A 20,150-nucleotide genomic window follows, 5' to 3' on the forward strand; every position below is an offset into this window, starting at 1 on the left:
ATCTCAATGGACCTCCCCCATCCTCCCATCTCAATGGACCTCCCCCATCCTCCCATCTCAATGGACCTCCCTCATCCTCCCATCTCAATGGACCTTCCCCATCCTCCCATCTCAATGGACTTGCCCCATCCTCCCATCTCAAAGGACCTCCCCCATCCTCCCATCTCAAAGGACCTCCCCCATCCTCCCATCTCAATGGACCTCTCTCATCCTCCCATCTCAATGGACCTCTGCCATCCTCCCATCTCAATGGACCTCCCCGATCCTCCCATCTCAAAGGACCTCCCCCATCTCCCATCTCAATGGACCTCCCTCATCTTCCCATCTCAATGGACCTCCCCCATCTCCCATTTTAATGGACCTCCCTCATCCTCCCATCCCAATGGACCTCCCCCATCCTCCCATCTCAATGGACCTCCCCCATCCTCCCATCTCAGCGGACCTCCCCCATCCTCCCATCTCAATGGGCCTCCCCATCCTCCCATCTCAATGGACCTCCCCCATCCTCCCATCTCAAAGGATCTCCCTCATCCTCCCATCTCAAGGGACCTTCCCCATCCTCCCATCCCAATGGACCTTTCCCATCTCCCATCTCAATGGACCTCCCCCATCCTCCCATCTCAATGGACCTCTCCCATCCTCCCATCTCAATAGACCTCCCCCATCCTCCCATCTCAATGGACCTCACCCATCTCCCATCTCAATGGACATCTCCCATCTCCCATCTCAATGGACTTCCCCTATCCTCCCATCTCAATGGACCTCTCCCATCTCCCATCTCAATGGACCTCCCCATCTCCCATCACAATGGACCTCCGCCATCCTCCCATCTCAATGGACCTCCCGCATCTCCTCCCATCTCAATGGACCTCCCCCATCCTCCCATCTCAATGGACCTCTCCCATCTCCCATCTCAATGGACCTCCCCCATCCTCCCATCTCAATGGACCTCCCCCATCCTCCCATCTCAATGGACCTCCCTCATCCGCCCATCTCAATGGACCTCCCTCATCCTCCCATCCCAATGGACCTCCCCCATCCTCCCATCTCAATGGACCTCCCTCATCCGCCCATCTCAATGGACCTCCCTCATCCTCCCATCTCAATGGACCTCCCCATCTCCTCCCTCACCAACAAGCCCTCAATGAGCTGTGTCTCGTTCCATGCCAAAAACTCCCTTCTACCCTCAACAATTCCTGGCTCCTGTATCTGGGGAGGTCCCTCTAACCTCTCTCTCTCACACTCCTGTATCTGGGGAGGTCCCTCTAACCTCTCTCTCTCACTCCTGTATCTGGGGAGGTCCCTCTAACCTCTCTCACTCCTGTATCTGGGGAGGTCCCTTTAACCTCTCTCTAACACTCCTGTATCTGGGGAGGTCCCTCTAACCCCTCTCACACACTCCTGTATCTGGGGAGGTCCCTCTAACCTCTCTCACACACTCCTGTAACTGGGGAGGTTCCTCTAAACCCTCTCTCACACTCCTGTATCTGGGGAGATCCCTCTAACCTCTCTCACGCACTCCTGTATCTGGGGAGGTCTCTCTAACCCCTCTCTCACACTCCTGTATCTGGGGAGATCCCTCTAACCCCTCTCACACACTCCTGTAGCTGGGGAGGTCTCTCTAACCTCTCTCACACACTCCTGTATCTGGGGTAGTCCCTCTAACCCCTCTCTCACTCCTGTATCTGTGGAGGTCCCTCTAACCCCTCTCTCACACTCCTGTATCTGGGGAGGTCCCTCTAACCCCTCTCTCACACTCCTGTATCTGGGGAGGTCCCTCTAACCCCTTTCACACACTCTTGTACCTAGGGAGGCCCCTCTAACCCCTCTCTCTCACACTCCTCTATCTGGGGAGGTCGCTCTAACCCCTCTCTCTCACACTGCTGTATCTGGGGAGGTCCCTCTAAACCCTCTCTCACACTCCTGTATCTGGGGAGATCCCTCTAACCCCTCTCACACACTCCTGTAACTGGGGAGGTCCCTCTAAACCCTCTCTCACACTCCTGTATCTGGGGAGATCCCTCTAACCCCTCTCACACACTCTTGTAACTGGGGAGGTCCTTCTAAACCCTCTCGCACACTCCTGTATCTGGGGAGATCCCTCTAACCCCTCTCACACACTCCTGTATCTGGGGAAGTCCCTCTAACCCCTCTCTCTGATACTCCTGTATCTGGGGAGGTCCCTCTAACCCCTTTCACACACTCTTGTACCTAGGGAGGTCCCTCTAACCCCTCTCTCTCACACTCCTCTATCTGGGGAGGTCGCTCTAACCCCTCTCTCTCACACTGCTGTATCTGGGGAGGTCCCTCTAAACCCTCTCTCACACTCCTGTATCTGGGGAGATTCCTCTAACCCCTCTCACACACTCCTGTAATTGGGGAGGTCCCTCTAAACCCTCTCTCACACTCCTGTATCTGGGGAGATCCCTCTAACCCCTCTCACACACTCCTGTATCTGGGGAGGTCCCTCTAACCTCTCTCACTCCTGTATCTGGGGAGGTCCCTTTAACCTCTCTCCAACACTCCTGTATCTGGGGAGATCCCTCTAACCCCTCACACACTCCTGTATCTGGGGAGGTCCCTTTAACCTCTCTCCAACACTCCTGTATCTGGGGAGGTCCCTCTAACCCCTCTCTCACACTGCTGTATCTGGGGAGGTCACTCTAACCCCTCTCACACACTCCTGTATCTGGGGAGGTCCCTCTAACCCCTCTCTCACACTCCTGTATCTGGGGAGGTCCCTCTAACCCCTCTCTCACACTCCTGTATCTGGGGAGATCCCTCTAACCCCTCTCACACACTCCTGTATCTGGGGAGGTCCCTCTAACCCCTCTCTCACGCTCCTGTATCTGGGGAGGGCCCTCTAACCCCTCTCTCACACTCCTGTATCTGGGGAGATCCCTCTAACCCCTCTCACACACTCCTGTAACTGGGGAGGTCCCTCTAAACCCTCTCTCACACTCCTGTATCTGGGGAGATCCCTCTAACCCCTCTCACACACTCCTGTATCTGGGGAGGTCCCTCTAACCTCTCTCTCTCACTCCTGTATCTGGGGAGGTCCCTCTAACCTCTCTCACTCCTGTATCTGGGGAGGTCCCTTTAACCTCTCTCTCACACTCCTGTATCTGGGGAGATCCCTCTAACCCCTCTCACACACTCCTGTATCTGGGGAGGTCCCTCTAACCCCTCTCTCACACTCCTGTATCTGGGGAGGTCCCTCTAACCCCTCTCTCACACTCCTGTATCTGGGGAGGTTCCTCTAACCCCTCTCACACACTCCTGTATCTGGGGAGGTCCCTCTAACCCCCTCTCTCACACTCCTGTATCTGGGGAGGTCCCTCTAACCCCTCTCACACACTCCTGTATCTGGGGACATCCCTCTAACCCCTCTCTCACACTCCTATATCTGGGGAGATCCCTCTAACCCCTCTCACACACTCCTGTAACTGGGGAGGTCCCTCTAAAACCTCTCTCACACTCCTGTATCTGGGGAGATCCCTCTAACCTCTCTCACACACTCCTGTATCTGGGGAGGTCTCTCTCACCCCTCTCTCACACTCCTGTATCTGGGGAGGTCCCTCTAACCCCTCTCTCACACTCCTGTATCTGGGGAGGTCCCTCTAACCCCTCTCTCACACTCCTGTATCTGGGGAGGTCCCTCTAACCCCTTTCACACACTCTTGAACCTAGGGAGGCCCCTCTAACCCCTCTCTCTCACACTCCTGTATCTGGGGAGGTCACTCTAACCCCCTCTCTCACACTCCTGTATCTGCGGAGGTCCCTCTAACCCCTCTCTCTCACACTCCTGTATCTGGGGAGGTCCCTCTAACCACTCTCTCACACTCCTGTATCTGGGGAGGTCCCTCTAACCACTCTCTCTCACACTCCTGTATCTGCGGAGGTCCCTCTAACCTCTCTCTCTCACACTCCTGTATCTGCGGAGGTCCCTCTAACCCCTCTCTCTCACACTCTGTATCTGGGGAGGTTCCTCTAATGCATCTCTCATGCCAGTTAACCTTTGAACAGTTGGTCGCTTACAATGGACGTCCACCAGCGAGCTGGCGTTGGTCGATCCGATGGCGTTCGTCACCGCGCAGGACACGGGCTCCATGAAGAACGTGTGGTCCACCTCGGCCTCGAAACTGTCGCCCGTCACGCCAGCGAGCGAACTCTGGCCTTTGGCCCAGCTGTTCAAATGAAACAGAGAACATCTGAGTGACAGCAGGGGGCCGCAGCATGACCTCAGAGGCTGATTCCCCGGGACTAACATCCCCCCAACACGGACTCCCCCCACTCCCCAACACAGTCTCCCTGCAACTCCCCCAACGACACATCCCAGGAGCCACCACTGCTCCCCACCCCAAGCCGCACCCTTGGGTGAGGATGGGGGTCAGGATTGGTTGCGATGCCTCCAGGGTGGAATGGCACTGCAGGCTCAGACATGGAGAACGGAGCCGCGGGTGAGTTTCCACGCCAGTGGGACCTGCTGTGCACCCCCCCCCAAACCCCCCACAGAGAGAGTCAGCACCCTCGGAGGAAGGGAGGGGAAGGAAGCTCGACGATCGGGTACCGCCAGAGGCAGGAATGGGCTGAGCGATTGAGCAACTCACCGGTACGAAACGAGCTCAGGGTTTGCTGCGGCCAGGCAGGTGAACTTGACCCTTGCGCCTTCAAGAATGGCCGTCGGACGGACCGAGAGGGACACCTCAGGGGGGTCTGTGATTGGATAAATGAATAGCACGCACGGTTAGTGGGAGGAGCTTAAACGGCTAAAAGCACTGATTGGCCAAGAGAAAGAGTCAAGGCAATATGAGCAATCCCATCTACCAAACCACAACCGCCCCCTCAACCAGCTGGGATTGTTCGCCTTAGAGCAGAGAAGGCTAAGAGGAGATTTAATAGAGGTTTTCAAAATCACGAGGGGCTTTGATGGAGTAAATAAGAAGAAACTGTTTCCAGTGGCAGGAGGGTCGGTAACCAGAGGACACAGATTGAAGATAATCGGTAAAAGAACCAGAGGGGGAGATGAGGAGAATTGTTTTTACGAAGCGAGTTGTTGTGATCTGGAACGCGCTGCCTGAAAGGGCGGTGGAAGCAGATTCAATAGTAACTTTCAAAAGGGGAATTGGAGAAATACTTGAAGGGGAAAAATTCACAGGGCTGTGGGGAAAGAGCAGGGGGGAGTGGGACTAATTGGAGAGCTCTTTCAATGGGCCAAATGGCCTCCTTCTGTGCGGTGTGAATCTACCCAGTTACCGTTGCTTGTGTGTGTCGGGGGGTGGAAGTGGGGGTTGGGTGAGGGTAAGATTGGATTTGGTTGTGATACAGTGGAGATGAGGGTATTGTGGGAGAGATATGCTCCTTCTTTTCAAATCCCTCCACAGCCACCTCGCCCCCTCCCTATCTCTGTAAACTCCTCCAGCCCCTACAAACCTCCCTATCTCTGTAACCTCCTCCAGCCCCTACACCCCTCCCTATCTCTGTAACCTCCTCCAACCCCTACAACCCCCCGTATCTCTGTAACCTCCTCCAGCCCCTACAACCCTCCCTATCTCTGTAACTTCCTCCAGCCCTACAACCCTCCCTATCTCTGTAACCTCCTCCAGCCCCTACAACCCTCCCTATCTCTGTAACCTCCTTCAGCCTCTACAACCCTCCCTATCTCTGTAACATCCTCCAGCCCCCTACAACCCTCCCTAGCTCTGTAACTTCCTACAGCCCCTACAACCCTCCCTATCTCTGTAACCTCCTCCAGCCCCAACAACCCTCCCTATCTCTGCAACCTCCTCCAGCCCCTACAACCCTCCCTATCTCTGCAACCTCCTCCAGCCCCTACAACCCTCCCTATCTCTGTAACTTCCTACAGCCCCTACAACCCTCCCTATCTCTGTAACCTCCTCCAGCCCCTACAACCCTCCCAGATCTCTGTAACCTCCTTCAGCCCCTACAAGCCTCCCTATCTCTGTAACCTCCTCCAGCCCCTACAACCCTCCCTATCTCTGTAACCTCCTCCAGCCCCTACAAACCCCCTATCTCTGTAACCTCCTTGAGCCCCTACAACCCTCCCTATCTCTGTAACCTCCTCCAGCCCCTACAACCCTCCCTATCTCTGTAACCTCCTCCAGCCCCTACAACCCTCCCTATCTCTGTAACCTCCTCCAGCCCCTACAACCCTCCCTATCTCTGTAACCTCCTCCAGCCCCTACAACCCTCCCAGATCTCTGTAACCTCCTCCAGCCCCTACAACCCTCCCTATCTCTGTAACCTCCTCCAGCCCCTACAACCCTCCCTATCTCTGTAACCTCCTCCAGCCCCTACAACCCTCCCTATCTCTGTAACCTTCTCCAGCCCCTACAACCCTCCCTATCTCTGTAACCTACTCCAGCCCCTACAACCCTCCGCGATCTCTGCGCTCCTCCAATTCCGGCCTCTTGCACATCCCCCGATTTCCATCTCTCCACCATTGGCGGCCGTGCCTTCAGCCGCCTGGGCCCCGAGCTCTGGAATTCCCTCCCTAAACCTCTCCGCCTCTCCCTCCTCCTTTAAGAGGCTCCTTAAAACCGACCTCTTTGACCAAGGTTTTGGCCGCCTGTCCTAATATCTCCTGATGTGGCTCGGGGTCTGATTTACGCTCCTGTGAAGCGCCCTGGGATGTTTTGCTACGTTAAAGGCGCTCTATAAGTGCAAGTTATTGTTTAAATGGCGAGAGACTACAGAATGCCGCGGTTCAGAGGGATCTGGGGGTCCTCGAACGTGAAACACAAAAAGTTAGCATGCAGGTACAGCAAGTAATTAGGAAGGCGAATGGGATGTTGGCCTTTATTGCAAGGGGGTTGGAGTATAAAAGCAGGGAAGTCCTGCTACAACTGTACAGGGTATTGGTGAGACCACACCTGGAGTACTGTGTACAGTTTTGGTCTCCTTATTTAAGGAAGGATATACTTGCCTTGGAGGCAGTTCAGAGACGATTCACTAGGTTAATTCCAGAGATGAGGGGGTTGACGTATGACGAAAGGTTGAGCAGGTTGGGCCTATACTCACTGGAATTTAGAAGAATGAGAGGTGATCTTATTGAAACATATAAGATACCGAGGGGGCTCGACAGGGTAGATGCAGGGAGGATGTTTCCCCTCGTGGGGGAATCTAGAACTCGGGGGCATAGTTTCAGAATAAAGGGTCGCCCTTTTAAGATGGAGATGAGGAGGAATTTCTTCTCTCAGAGGGTCATGAATCTGTGGAATTCACTGCCCCAGAGAGCTGTGGAGGCGGAGTCAGTGAATATATTCAAGGTGGAGATAGACAGATATTTGAACTACAGGGGAGTCGAGGGTCATGGGGAGAGAGCGGGAAAGTGGAGTTAAGGCCAAGATTTGATCAGCCGTGATCTTATTGAATGGCGGAGCAGGCTCGAGGGGCCGAAGGGCCTCTTTCTGTGCTGTATGACTCTATGACCCAGCTTTTGGTCACCTGTCCTGATATCTCCTCCTGTGGCTCGCTGTCTGATTGACGCTCCTGTGAAACGTCGTGGGACGGTTTGCTCCGTTAAAGGCGCTGTATAAATGCGAGTTGTTGTTCTTGCCTGGTACTCACATTGGACATTGAGCGTTGCGGACACCTGCTTGCCGGCCGGTGATGCCTGGTTGCTGACGCGGCAGGTATAGCTGCTGCCCGTGTCCCTGCTTTCGGGGATTATTGGGAGAACACTGGTGGCATTCTCCCTCTTCCCATCATCCATTAACGTCTGCGGAGAGAAGCCGACAATCATACAAAGCAAAGGGTGAAGACTGGAGCCCCGACACCCACTCTCGACACCCACTCCGGCAATTAGAGGGCACACCGAAACCAAGGACAAACATCATACCATCTGATGCTCAGCAAGCACAAACTACCGATAGCAAAATACTGCAGATGTTGGAAATCCGAAATAACAACAGAAAATGCTGGAAAAACTCGGCAAGTCAGGCAACATCCGTGGAGAGAAATTTGAGTTGACGTTTCGGGTTTGACCCTTCTTCAAAACTGGAGAGAAAAGGAACTAGATCGAAGGCAGGGCTGCGATCGGACAAAAGAATAAAAGAACCAAAAGAAGTAAAAGAGATTAGAAGCTAGACGAGATGGTAATAGGCTGGGATTAGGTGTAAAGTGTACTGGCAGGGCAAAAACTCGAGGAACAGCACCTCATCTTCCGATTAGGCAGTCTGCAGCCTTCCGATCTCAATATCGAGTTCAACAATTTCAGATCATAACCTCGGCCCCTATTTCATTTTCACTTATATTTTTCCACTCCTTTCCTTTCCCCCCCCCCCCTTTCCTTTTGTTTCTCTCTCACACCTGGCAGCTATCTTTTGCCCTGCCAGTACACTTTACACCTAATCACAGCCTATTACCATCTCGTCTAGCTTCTAATCTCTTTTACTTCTTTTGGTTCTTTTATTCTTTTGTCCGATCGCAGCCCTGCCTTCGATCCAGTTCCTTTTCTCTCCAGTTTTGAAGAAGGGTCAAACCCGAAACGTCAACTCAAATTTCTCTCCACGGATGTTGCCTGACTTGCTGAGTTTTTCCAGCATTTTCTGTTGTTATTAAGCACAAACTACCAATGGGCCCAAATCCCTTCCCATTCACTCCCACTGTACACACTCCCAATGGGCCCAAATCCCTTCCCATTCACTCCCACTGGGCCCAAATCCCTTCCCATTCACTCCTACTGCACACAATCCCAATGGGCCCAAATCCCTTCCCATTCACTCCCACTGTACACACTCCCAATGGACCCAAAACCCTTCCCATTCACTCCCACTGTACACAATCCCACTGGACCCAAACCCCTTCCCATTCACCCCCACTGTACACAATCCCAATGGACACAAACCCCTTCCCATTCACTCCCACTGTACACAATCCCAATGGACCCAAACCCCTTCCCATTCACTCCCACTCTATACAATCCCAATGGACCCAAACTCCTTCCCATTCACTCCCACTGTACACAATCCCAATGGACCCAAACCCCTTCCCATTCACTCCCACTGTACACAATCCCAATGGACCCAAACCCCTTCCCATTCACTCCCACTGTACACAATCCCAATGGACCGAAACCCCTTCCCATTTACTCCCACTACACACAATCCCAATGGACCCAAACCCCTTCCCATTCACTCCCACTGTACACAATCCCAATGGACCCAAACCCCTTCCCATTCACTCCCACTGTACACAATCCCAATGGACCCAAACCCCTTCCCATTCACTCCCACTGTACACAATCCCAATGGACCCAAACCCCTTCCCATTCACTCCCATTGTACACAATCCCACTGGACCCAAACCCCTTTCCATTCACTCCCACTGTACACAATCCCAATGGACCGAAACCCCTTCCCATTCACTCCCACTGTACACAATCCCAATGGACCCAAACCCCTTCCCATTCACTCCCACTGTACACAATCCCAATGGAGCCAAACCCCTTCCCATTCCCTCCCACTGTACACAATCCCAATGGACCCAAACCCCTTCCCATTCCCTCCCACTGTACACAATCCCAATGGAGCCAAACCCCTTCCCATTCCCTCCCACTGTACACAATCCCAATGGACCCAAACCTTTCCCATTCACTCCCACTGTACACAATCCCCATGGACCAAACCCTGTACCCCAAAGATCCCGGGGAAACCGTTGGACCCTGTGTTGGCAAAGGAACAAGTAAGGGAACGACGAAATCCCGATTGGCCACGTGACTGGCGGAGAGTATAGACGGGCAGGGAAGTGAGTTAGTGTGTCCAGAAATGGCCCTCAATCCCCACATCCACCTTCCTCAAAAAAAGGCTGAGGAAATTCAACACCTTGCCAATCCCAACAACCACGATCCACCATCTGGGGAAAGGGGTCTAATGGTTTGCGAGGAGCTCACCTTGGTGTAGAGTGCGGAGTCCTGCAACTCGCCGTCCTTATACCAATGGATGTCTGGCGCAGGCTTTGCCCCACTCGCCATGCAGGTCAGGTTATAGAGAGCCCGGGCTCTCAGCTTAATGATTGGCCCATCCTCGATAACTGGACTGTCAGGGGGAACTAGAGGCAAATAATACTTCTAATCAATAAATATACACAGCACCAAATCCTTACTCTGCTCATAAACAATGACTCTGTACAGTTACAGTGAGCGACCCTTACCCTGAATAAACAGTGACTCTGTACAGTTACAGTGAGTGACCCTTACCCTGAATAAACAGTGACTCTGTACAGTTACACAGTGAGTGACCCTTACCCTGAATAAACAGTGACTCTGTACAGTTACACAGTGAGTGACCCTTACCCTGAATAAACAGTGACTCTGTACAGTTACACAGTGAGTGACCCTTACCCTGAGAATAAACAGAGACTCTGTACAGTTAGTGAGTGACCCTTACCCTGAATAAACAGTGACTCTGTACAGTTACAGTGAGTGACCCTTGCCCTGAATAAACAGTGACTCTGTACAGTTACACAGTGAGTGACCCTTACCCTGAATAAACAGTGACTCTGTACAGTTACACAGTGAGTGACCCTTACCCTGAATAAACAGTGACTCTGTACAGTTACACAGTGAGTGACCCTTACCCTGAATAAACAGTGACTCTGTACAGTTACACAAAGAGTGACCCTTACCCTGAATAAACAGTGACTCTGTACAGTTACAGTGAGTGACCCTTACCCTGAATAAACAGTGACTCTGTACAGTTACACAGTGAGTGACCCTTACCCTGAATAAACAGTGACTCTGTACAGTTACAGTGAGTGACCCTTACCCTGAATAAACAGTGACTCTGTACAGTTACAGTGAGTGACCCTTACCCTGAATAAACAGTGACTCTGTACAGTTACAGTGAGTGACCCTTACCCTGAATAAACAGTGACTCTGTACAGTTACACAGAGTGACCCTTACCCTGAATAAACAGTGACTCTGTACAGTTACAGTGAGTGATCCTTACCCTGAATAAACAGTGACTCTGTACAGTTACACAGTGAGTGACCCTTACCCTGAATAAACAGTGACTCTGTACAGTTACAGTGAGTGACCCTTACCCTGAATAAACAGTGACTCTGTACAGTTACACAGTGAGTGACCCTTACCCTGAATAAACAATGACTCTGTACAGTTACACAGTGAGTGACCCTTACCCTGAATAAACAGTGACTTTGTACAGTTACAGTGAGTGACCCTTACCCTGAATAAACAGTGACTCTGTACAGTTACAGTGAGTGACCCTTACCCTGAATAAACAGTGACTCTGTACAGTTACACAGTGAGTGACCCTTACCCTGAATAAACAACGACTCTGTACAGTTACACAGTGAGTGACCCTTACCCTGAATAAACAGTGACTCTGTACAGTTACACAGTGAGTGACCCTTACCCTGAATAAACAGTGACTCTGTACAGTTACACAGTGAGTGACCCTTACCCTGAATAAACAGTGACTCTGTACAGTTACACAGTGAGTGACCCTTACCCTGAATAAACAGTGACTCTGTACAGTTACACAGTGAGTGACCCTTACCCTGAATAAACAGTGACTCTGTACAGTTACACAAAGAGTGACCCTTACCCTGAATAAACAGTGACTCTGTACAGTTACAGTGAGTGACCCTTACCCTGAATAAACAGTGACTCTGTACAGTTACACAGTGAGTGACCCTTACCCTGAATAAACAGTGACTCTGTACAGTTACACAGTGTGACCCTTACTCTGAATAAACAGTGACTCTGTACAGTTACAGTGAGTGACCCTTACCCTGAATAAACAGTGACTCTGTACAGTTACAGTGAGTGACCCTTACCCTGAATAAACAGTGACTCTGTACAGTTACACAGCGAGTGACCCTTACCCTGAATAAACAGTGACTCTGTACAGTTACACAGTGAGTGACCCTTACCCTGAATAAACAGTGACTCTGTACAGTTACACAGTGAGTGACCCTTACCCTGAATAAACAGTGACTCTGTACAGTTACAGTGAGTGACCCTTACCCTGAATAAACAGTGACTCTGTAGAGTTACACAGTGAGTGACCCTTACCCTGAATAAACAGTGACTCTGTACAGTTACACAGTGAGTGACCCTTACCCTGAATAAACAGTGACTCTGTACAGTTACAGTGAGTGACCCTTACCCTGAATAAACAGTGACATGTACAGTTACACAGTCAGTGACCCTTACCCTGAATAAACAGTGACTCTGTACAGTTACACAGTGAGTGACCCTTACCCTGAATAAACAGTGACTCTGTACAGTTACAGTGAGTGACCCTTACCCTGAATAAACAGTGACTCTGTATAGTTACAGTGAGTGACCCTTACCCTGAATAAACAGTGACTCTGTACAGTTACAGTGAGTGACCCTTACCCTGAATAAACAGTGACTCTGTACAGTTACAGTGAGTGACCCTTACCCTGAATAAACAGTGACTCTGTACAGTTACACAGTGAGTGACCCTTACCCTGAATAAACAGTGACTCTGTACAGTTACAGTGAGTGACCCTTACCCTGAATAAACAGTGACTCTGTACAGTTACAGTGAGTGACCCTTACCCTGAATAAACAGTGACTCTGTACAGTTACAGTGAGTGACCCTTACCCTGAATAAACAGTGACTCTGTACAGTTACACAGTGAGTGACCCTTACCCTGAATAAACAGTGACTCTGTACAGTTACAGTGAGTGACTCTTACCCTGAATAAACAGTGACTCTGTACAGTTACACAGTGAGTGACCCTTACCCTGAATAAACAGTGACTCTGTACAGTTACAGAGAGTGACCCTTACCCTGAATAAACAGTGACTCTGTACAGTTACAGTGAGTGACCCTTACCCTGAATAAACAGTGACTCTGTACAGTTACACAGTGAGTGACCCTTACCCTGAATAAACAGTGACTCTGTACAGTTACAGTGAGTGACCCTTACCCTGAACAAACAGTGACTCTGTACAGTTACAGTGAGTGACCCTTACCCTGAATAAACAGTGACTCTGTACAGTTACACAGTGAGTGACCCTTACCCTGAATAAACAGTGACTCTGTACAGTTACAGTGAGTGATCCTTACCCTGAATAAACAGTGACTCTGTACAGTTACAGTGAGTGACTCTTACCCTGAATAAACAGTGACTCTGTACAGTTACAGTGAGTGACCCTTACCCTGAATAAACAGTGACTCTGTACAGTTACAGTGAGTGACCCTTACCCTGAATAAACAGTGACTCTGTACAGTTACACAGTGAGTGACCCTTACCCTGAATAAACAGTGACTCTGTACAGTTACAGTGAGTGACCCTTACCCTGAATAAACAGTGACTCTGTACAGTTACAGTGAGTGACCCTTACCCTGAATAAACAGTGACTCTGTACAGTTACACAGTGAGTGACCCTTACCCTGAATAAACAGTGACTCTGTACAGTTACAGTGAGTGACCCTTACCCTGAATAAACAGTGACTCTGTACAGTTACACAGTGAGTGACCCTTACCCTGAATAAACAGTGACTCTGTACAGTTACACGGTGAGTGACCCTTACCCTGAATAAACAATGACTCTGTACAGTTAGTGAGTGACCCTTACCCTGAATAAACAGTGGCTCTGTACAGTTACAGTGAGTGACCCTTACCCTGAATAAACAATGACTCTGTACAGTTACAGTGAGTGACCCTTACCCTGAATAAACAGTGACTCTGTACAGTTACAGTGAGTGACCCTTACCCTGAATAAACAGTGACTCTGTACAGTTACACAGTGAATGACCCTTACCCTGAATAAACAGTGACTCTGTACAGTTACACAGTGAATGACCCTTACCCTGAATAAACAGTGACTCTGTACAGTTACAGTGAGTGACCCTTACCCTGAATAAACAGTGACTCTGTACAGTTACAGTGAGTGACCCTTACCCTGAATAAACAGTGACTCTGTACAGTTACACAGCGAATGACCCTTACCCTGAATAATCAGTGGCTCTGTACAGTTACAGTGAGTGACCCTTACCCTGAATAAACAGTGACTCTGTACAGTTACAGTGAGTGACCCTTACCCTGAATAAACAATGACTCTGTACAGTTACAGTGAGTGACCCTTACCCTGAATAAACAATGACTCTGTACAGTTACAGTGAGTGACCCTTACCCTGAATAAACAGTGACTCTGTACAGTTACACAGTGAGTGACCCTTACCCTGAATAAACAGTGACTCTGTACAGTTACACGGTGAGTGACCCTTACCCTGAATAAACAGTGACTCTGTACAGTTACAGTGAGTGACCCTTGCCCTGAATAAACAGTGACTCTGTACAGTTAGTGAGTGACCCTTACCCTGAATAAACAGTGACTCTGTACAGTTACACGGTGAGTGACCCTTACCCTGAATAAACAGTGACTCTGTACAGTTAGTGAGTGACCCTTACCCTGAATAAACAGTGACTCTGTACAGTTACAGTGAGTGACCCTTACCCTGAATAAACAGTGACTCTGTACAGTGACACAGTGAGTGACCCTTACTCTGAATAAACAGTGACTCTGTACAGTTACACAGTGAGTGACCCTTACCCTGAATAAACAGTGACTCTGCACAGTTACACAGTGAGTGACCCTTACCCTGAATAAAGAGTGACACTGTACAGTTACACAGTGAGTGACCCTTACCCTGAATAAACAGTGACTCTGTACAGTTACACAGTGAGTGACCCTTACCCTGAATAAACAGTGACTCTGTACAGTTACACAGTGAGTGACCCTTACCCTGAATAAACAGTGACTCTGTACAGTTACAGTGAGTGACCCTTACCCTGAATAAACCGTGACTCTGTACAGTTACACAGTGAGTGACCCTTACCCTGTATAAACAGTGACTCTGTACAGTTACACAGTGAGTGACCCTTACCCTGAATAAACAGTGACTCTGTACAGTTACAGTGAGTGACCCTTACCCTGAATAAACAGTGACTCTGTACAGTTACAGTGAGTGACCCTTACCCTGAATAAACAGTGACTCTGTACAGTTACACAGTGAGTGACCCTTACCCTGAATAAACAGTGACTCTGTACAGTTACACAGTGAGTGACCCTTACCCTGAATAAACAGTGACTCTGTACAGTTACACAGTGAGTGACCCTTACCCTGAATAAACAGTGACTCTGTACAGTTACAGTGAGTGACCCTTACCCTGAATAAACAGTGACTCTGTACAGTTACACAGTGAGTGACCCTTACCCTGAATAAACAGTGACTCTGTACAGTTACAGTGAGTGACCCTTACCCTGAATAAACAGTGACTCTGTACAGTTACAGTGAGTGACCCTTACCCTGAATAAACAGTGACTCTATACAGTTACAGTGAGTGACCCTTACCCTGAATAAACAGTGACTCTGTACAGTTACAGTGAGTGACCCTTACCCTGAATAAACAGTGACTCTATACAGTTACAGTGAGTGACCCTTACCCTGAATAAACAGTGACTCTGTACAGTTACAGTGAGTGACCCTTACCCTGAATAAACAGTGACTCTGTACAGTTACACAGTGAGTGACCCTTACCCTGAATAAACAGTGACTCTGTACAGTTACAGTGAGTGACTCTTACCCTGAATAAACAGTGACTCTGTACAGTTACACAGTGAGTGACCCTTACCCTGAATAAACAGTGACTCTGTACAGTTACAGTGAGTGACCCTTACCCTGAATAAACAGTGACTCTGTACAGTTACAGTGAGTGACCCTTACCCTGAATAAACAGTGACTCTATACAGTTAGTGAGTGACCCTTACCCTGAATAAACAGTGACTCTGTACAGTTACAGTGAGTGACCCTTACCCTGAATAAACAGTGACTCTATACAGTTACAGTGAGTGAGCCTTACCCTGAATAAACAGTGACTCTGTACAGTTACAGTGAGTGACCCTTACCCTGAATAAACAGTGACTCTGTACAGTTACAGTGAGTGACCCTTACCCTGAATAAACAGTGACTTTGTACAGTTACAGTGAGTGACCCTTACCCTGAATAAACAGTGACTCTGTACAGTTACACAGTGACCCTTACCCTGAATAAACAGTGACTCTGTACAGTTACACAGTGAGTGACCCTTACCCTGAATAAACAGTGACTCTGTACAGTTACACAGTGAGTGATCCTTACCCTGAATAAACAGTGACTCTGTACAGTTACACAGTGAGTGACTCTTACCCTGAATAAACAGTGACTATGTACAGTTACACAGTGAGTGATCCTTACCCTGAATAAACAGTGACTCTGTACAGTTACAGTGAGTGACCCTTACCCTGAATAAACAGTGACTCTGTACAGTTACAGTGAGTGACCCTTACCCTGAATAAACAGTGACTCTGTACAGTTACACAGTGAGTGACCCTTACCCTGAATAAACAGTGACCCTGTACAGTTACAGTGAGTGACCCTTACCCTGAATAAACAGTGACTCTGTACAGTTACACAGTGAGTGACCCTTACCCTGAATAAACAGTGACTCTGTACAGTTACACAGTGAGTGACCCTTACCCTGAATAAACAGTGACTCTGTACAGTTACAGTGAGTGACCCTTACCCTGAATAAACAGTGACTCTGTACAGTTACACAGTGAGTGACCCTTACCCTGAATAAACAGTGACTCTGTACAATTACAGTGAGTGACCCTTACCCTGAATAAACAGCGACTCTGTACAGTTACAGTGAGTGACCCTTACCCTGAATAAACAGTGACTCTGTACAGTTACAGTGAGTGACCCTTACCCTGAATAAACAGTGACTCTGTACAGTTACAGTGAGTGACCCTTACCCTGAATAAACAGTGACTCTGTACAGTTACACAGTGAGTGACCCTTACCCTGAATAAACAGTGACTCTGTACAGTTACAGTGAGTGACCCTTACCCTGAATAAACAGTGACTCTGTACAGTTACACAGTGAGTGACCCTTACCCTGAATAAACAGTGACTCTGTACAGTTACAGTGAGTGACCCTTACCCTGAATAAACAGTGACTCTGTACAGTTACACAGTGAGTGACCCTTACCCTGAATAAACAGCGACTCTGTACAGTTACAGTGAGTGACCCTTACCCTGAATAAACAGTGACTCTGTACAGTTACAGTGAGTGACCCTTACCCTGAATAAACAGTGACTCTGTACAGTTACACAGTGAGTGACCCTTACCCTGAATAAACAGTGACTCTGTACAGTTACAGTGAGTGACCCTTACCCTGAATAAACAGTGACTCTGTACAGTTACACAGTGAGTGACCCTTACCCTGAATAAACAGTGACTCTGTACAGTTACACAGCGAGTGACCCTTACCCTGAATAAACAGTGACTCTGTACAGTTACAGTGAGTGACCCTTAACCTGAATAAACAGTGACTCTGTACAGTTACACAGTGAGTGACCCTTACCCTGAATAAACAGTGACTCTGTACAGTTACACAGCGAGTGACCCTTACCCTGAATAAACAGTGACTCTGTACAGTTACACAGCGAGTGACCCTTACCCTGAATAAACAGTGACTCTGTACAGTTACACAGTGAGTGACCCTTACCCTGAATAAACAGTGAATCTGTACAGTTACAGTGAGTGACCCTTACCCTGAATAAACAGTGACTCTGCACAGTTACAGTGAGTGACCCTTACCCTGAATAAACAGTGACTCTGTACAGTTAGTGAGTGACCCTTACCCTGAATAAACAGTGACTCTGTACAGTTACAGTGAGTGACCCTTACCCTGAATAAACAGTGACTCTGTACAGTTACACAGTGAGTGACCCTTACCCTGAATAAACAGTGACTCTGTACAGTTACAGTGAGTGACCCTTACCCTGAATAAACAGTGACTCTGTACAGTTACACAGTGAGTGACCCTTACCCTGAATAAACAGTGACTCTGTACAGTTACAGTGAGTGACCCTTACCCTGAATAAACAGTGACTCTGTACAGTTACAGTGAGTGACCCTTACCCTGAATAAACAGTGATTCTGTACAGTTACACAGTGAGTGACCCTTACCCTGAATAAACAGTGACTCTGTACAGTTACAGTGAGTGACCCTTACCCTGAATAAACAGTGACTCTGTACAGTTACACAGTGAGTGACCCTTACCCTGAATAAACAGTGACTCTGTACAGTTACACAGTGAGTGATCCTTACCCTGAATAAACAGCGACTGTGTACAGTTACACAGTGAGTGACTCTTACCCTGAATAAACAGTGACTCTGTACAGTTACAGTGAGTGACCCTTACCCTGAATAAACAGTGACTCTGTACAGTTACAGTGAGTGACCCTTACCCTGAATAAACAGTGACTCTGTACAGTTACAGTGAGTGACCCTTACCCTGAATAAACAGCGACTCTGTACAGTTAGTGAGTGACCCTTACCCTGAATAAACAGTGACTCTGTACAGTTACACAGTGAGTGACCCTTACCCTGAATAAACAGTGACTCTGTACAGTTACAGTGAGTAACCCTTACCCTGAATAAACAGTGACTCTGTACAGTTAGTGAGTGACCCTTACCCTGAATAAACAGTGACTCTGTACAGTTACAGTGAGTGACCCTTACCCTGAATAAACAGTGACTCTGTACAGTTACACAGTGAGTGACCCTTACCCTGAATAAACAGTGACTCTGTACAGTTACACAGTGAGTGACCCTTACCCTGAATAAACAGTGACTCTGTACAGTTACAGTGAGTGACCCTTACCCTGAATAAACAGTGACTCTGTACAGTTACAGTGAGTGACCCTTACCCTGAATAAACAGTGACTCTGCACAGTTACACAGTGAGTGACCCTTACCCTGAATAAACAGTGACTCTGTACAGTTACAGTGAGTGACCCTTACCCTGAATAAACAGTGACTCTGTACAGTTACACAGTGAGTGACCCTTACCCTGAATAAACAGTGACTCTGCACAGTTACAGTGAGTGACCCTTACCCTGAATAAACAGTGACTCTGTACAGTTACAGTGAGTGACCCTTACCCTGAATAAACAGTGACTCTGTACAGTTACAGTGAGTGACCCTTACCCTGAATAAACAGTGACTCTGTACAGTTACACAGTGAGTGACCCTTACCCTGAATAAACAGTGACTCTGTACAGTTACACAGTGAGTGACTCTTACCCTGAATAAAGAGTGACTCTGTACAGTTACAGTGAGTGACCCTTACCCTGAATAAACAGTGACTCTGTACAGTTACACAGTGAGTGACCCTTACCCTGAATAAACAGTGACTCTGTACAGTTACAGTGAGTGACCCTTACCCTGAATAAACAGTGACTCTGTACAGTTACACAGTGAGTGACCCTTACCCTGAATAAAGTGACTCTGTACAGTTACACAGTGAGTGACCTTACCCTGAATATACAGTGACTCTGTACAGTTACAGTGAGTGACCCTTACCCTGAATAAACAGTGACTCTGTACAGTTACAGTGAGTGACCCTTACCCTGAATAAACAGTGACTCTGTACAGTTACACAGTGAGTGACCCTTACCCTGAATAAACAGTGACTCTGTACAGTTACAGTGAGTGACCCTTACCCTGAATAAACAGTGACTCTGTACAGTTACAGTGAGTGACCCTTACCCTGAATAAACAGTGACTCTGTACAGTTACACAGTGAGTGACCCTTACCCTGAATAAACAGTGACTCTGTACAGTTACACAGTGAGTGACCCTTACCCTGAATAAACAGTGACTCTGTACAGTTACAGTGAGTGACCCTTACCCTGAATAAACAGTGACTCTGTACAGTTACACAGTGAGTGACCCTTACCCTGAATAAACAGTGACTCTGTACAGTTACAGTGAGTGACCCTTACCCTGAATAAACAGTGACTCTGTACAGTTACACAGTGAGTGACCCTTACCCTGAATAAACAGTGACTCTGTACAGTTACACAGTGAGTGACCCTTACCCTGAATAAACAGTGACTCTGTACAGTTACACAGTGTGTGACCCTTACCCTGAATAAACAGTGACTCTGTACAGTTACAGTGAGTGACCCTTACCCTGAATAAACAGTGACTCTGTACAGTTACAGTGAGTGACCCTTACCCTGAATAAACAGTGACTCTGTACAGTTACAGTGAGTGACCCTTAGCCTGAAT

The 20,150-nt window shown here is 48.6% G+C and overlaps 1 protein-coding gene across 1 annotated transcript in view; it reads right to left on the reverse strand.

The window, feature by feature from the left end:
- The window catches only part of kirrel2 (kirre like nephrin family adhesion molecule 2), a 67,041-nt gene that overhangs the window by 7,858 nt on the left and 39,033 nt on the right, over nucleotides 1-20,150 (reverse strand). The window contains exons 4-7 of the mRNA XM_086002483.1: nucleotides 9,914-10,071; nucleotides 7,591-7,741; nucleotides 4,611-4,716; nucleotides 4,039-4,187 (exon numbers count right to left, since the gene is read on the reverse strand). Coding sequence (XP_085858609.1) covers nucleotides 4,039-4,187; nucleotides 4,611-4,716; nucleotides 7,591-7,741; nucleotides 9,914-10,071 — 564 coding nt within the window. The remainder of the gene's footprint in view (nucleotides 1-4,038; nucleotides 4,188-4,610; nucleotides 4,717-7,590; nucleotides 7,742-9,913; nucleotides 10,072-20,150) is intronic.

Source organism: Somniosus microcephalus, chromosome 12, assembly GCF_052327205.1.
Source record: "Somniosus microcephalus isolate GS21.2 chromosome 12, FLI_Smic_1.0, whole genome shotgun sequence".
Classification (NCBI taxonomy): Eukaryota; Metazoa; Chordata; class Chondrichthyes; order Squaliformes; family Somniosidae; genus Somniosus; species Somniosus microcephalus.